Source organism: Sinohyriopsis cumingii, chromosome 13 (assembly GCF_028554795.1).
Source record: "Sinohyriopsis cumingii isolate HCF-2022 chromosome 13, ASM2855479v2, whole genome shotgun sequence".
Lineage (NCBI taxonomy): Eukaryota > Metazoa > Mollusca > Bivalvia > Unionida > Unionidae > Sinohyriopsis > Sinohyriopsis cumingii.
In genome coordinates this window covers 67,091,865-67,093,919 of record NC_142973.1, presented here as the reverse complement: position 1 = coordinate 67,093,919, position 2,055 = coordinate 67,091,865, and the positions used below count along the sequence as shown (strand labels likewise).

Below are 2,055 nucleotides of genomic sequence, written 5' to 3'. Positions count from 1 at the left end.
CAGGTCCAAGAACAGACCCCTGTGGAACACCACAACATAGATCAGGGGTGTCCAAACTTTTTGCAAAGAGAGCCAGATTTGATAAAGTGAAGATGCCTGAGGGCCAATAGTTCCTTCTGATGTTTTTTTTTTTAACCACAAAAGTTACATGCAAATATACACTGTTATAGAACAATAAATAAATAAAAAAAATAACAAGTAAACAATAAATAAATAAAACAATTTTCATTGTCACAATTATCTTTATTTTTCAAATGGCAATGTAACTAAATATAAGTCACTCAGGCAGACATGAACAACTCTAAAAACACAATTCTGCCTTCATTCATATCTGGAGAGTCAGATAACATTGAACTGTATGTAATACCTTAAATTTCCATGAGTTAGATAAATATCTTTGCCTCATGGCCATTTTAAACAGAAGTTATAACTAATGCAAAGTTTTCTGTTATCATTAAAGTTTAAAACAAGTGAATTTTGCTTTTGTCTTTTAAAAGATCTTTCAGAAAATAATAGTTTGTGCCACATATACAGGTACATAACATCGACAGTTATAACCAAATCTTATTCAAGAGTTTAATAAAATAAGTGCCATAAGTCCAAGTGCATAAGTGTGCTTTTGGCTTTTCACTGTTAATAGTGACAGATGTTACCGTTAAAAACACTCAATTTCAGATTGGTCAAGAAACCGATAACTTGCTGACACTAATGAGAAGGGTGATACTGAGATCTGGAGTTCACTAAAGAGGCCAGGTCTGGTTTGAGGGCAGTGGTTGAGATGTGTAAAATGTCACATGGGAGTCACTTAGTCTTGACCTCAGTCGGTTCTTGTTTAAGTTCATGACAAAGAATGTCTGCTCACACAAATATGTGGAGCCGAATAAGCTCAGCATTTTCTTAGCAAATGTTCGCATTTCTGGAAATCTGCCTTTATCCAGCTGCCCGTAAAAGTCAACAAGAGAAAGCTGCTGGTGTTTGGCGCGCCACTCATCGTCACACTGCAGCTCAATGAGCTCCAGCTGCACCTGTGGAGGAGCACCATCAGGGTCCACGGAGAAGGAAGAAGAGAAAAGCAACATGTCCTTTTCAATAACTGCAAAATCCTGAAAGCGTTTGTTGAATTCCACAGAAATAGCTGTTGCATAACTCTTCATTTGCACACCGATGTTGTCCCGTGGGAAATTGTCAATTACCTCTTTCAAAGCTGGGAAGTGCGCGGTGCAGGGCTCTGTTTGGGACAAGTGTCTTTGGAAAAGTTGCAGCTTCGTTCCAAAGGCCTTGACGTGAGCGTGTAGCCGGCTCACCACTGCATCTCGTCCTTGAATATTAACATTCAGCCCATTCAGATGCTTCGTTATGTTAACCAAAAAAGACAAATCTGCCAGCCATACAGGATCGGACAATTCTTCCATCGGTTGCCCCTTTTCACACAAAAAATGTCTTATTTCTTTGAGAGAGAGAAAAATAGCTGCATTGCGGACCCCCGACTTAGCCACCTCGCATCGTTATGATATATTACGTCTCCGTATTCAGCTTGGATGTCAAGTAAGAACTGCTGAAACTGTCGGTGGTGTAGAGTTTTAGAGCGAATAGAATTGATTGATTTTACCACTGGTTTCATAACATGATCAAATTTGAGATGTTTGGCGCAGAGAGCCTGCTGATGATTTATACAGTGTAGTTTAATAGCGTTACCTCCTTCGCTGACTTTATTGCAGATCAGTGTGGACAATCCACTTCGCTCACCAGCCATGGCAGGCCCACCATCGGTAATGATACCAGAAACTTTACTCCACGGTAGTTTCATATTATCAACAGCATCACAAACAGAACGAATAAATTTGTTCCTCTGGTTTGGTCTTTAAGGCTTTGGAAGTCAAGCAGCTTCTCTATTACGTTCATGTTGTCGTCAACTCCTCTTAAAAAAATCAAGAGCTTTGCAGTGTCAGAAGCATCGGTGCTTTCATCGCAGGCTAATGAGAAATAATCAAAAGTCACTCCCCTGTCCCTCAGTTGTCTCTGAATATCTGACGATATGTCCTCAACTCTCCGTGC

At 39.9% G+C, this 2,055-nt stretch overlaps 1 protein-coding gene across 1 annotated transcript; it reads right to left on the bottom strand.

The window, feature by feature from the left end:
• Window positions 1–740: 740 nt before the first annotated feature.
• On the bottom strand, window positions 741–1,412 carry LOC149785769 (general transcription factor II-I repeat domain-containing protein 2B-like). The gene has a single exon (XM_089931136.1). The coding sequence runs from the start codon at window positions 1,410–1,412 to the stop codon at window positions 741–743; it is 672 nt and encodes a 223-aa protein (XP_089787262.1).
• Window positions 1,413–2,055: the final 643 nt, after the last annotated feature.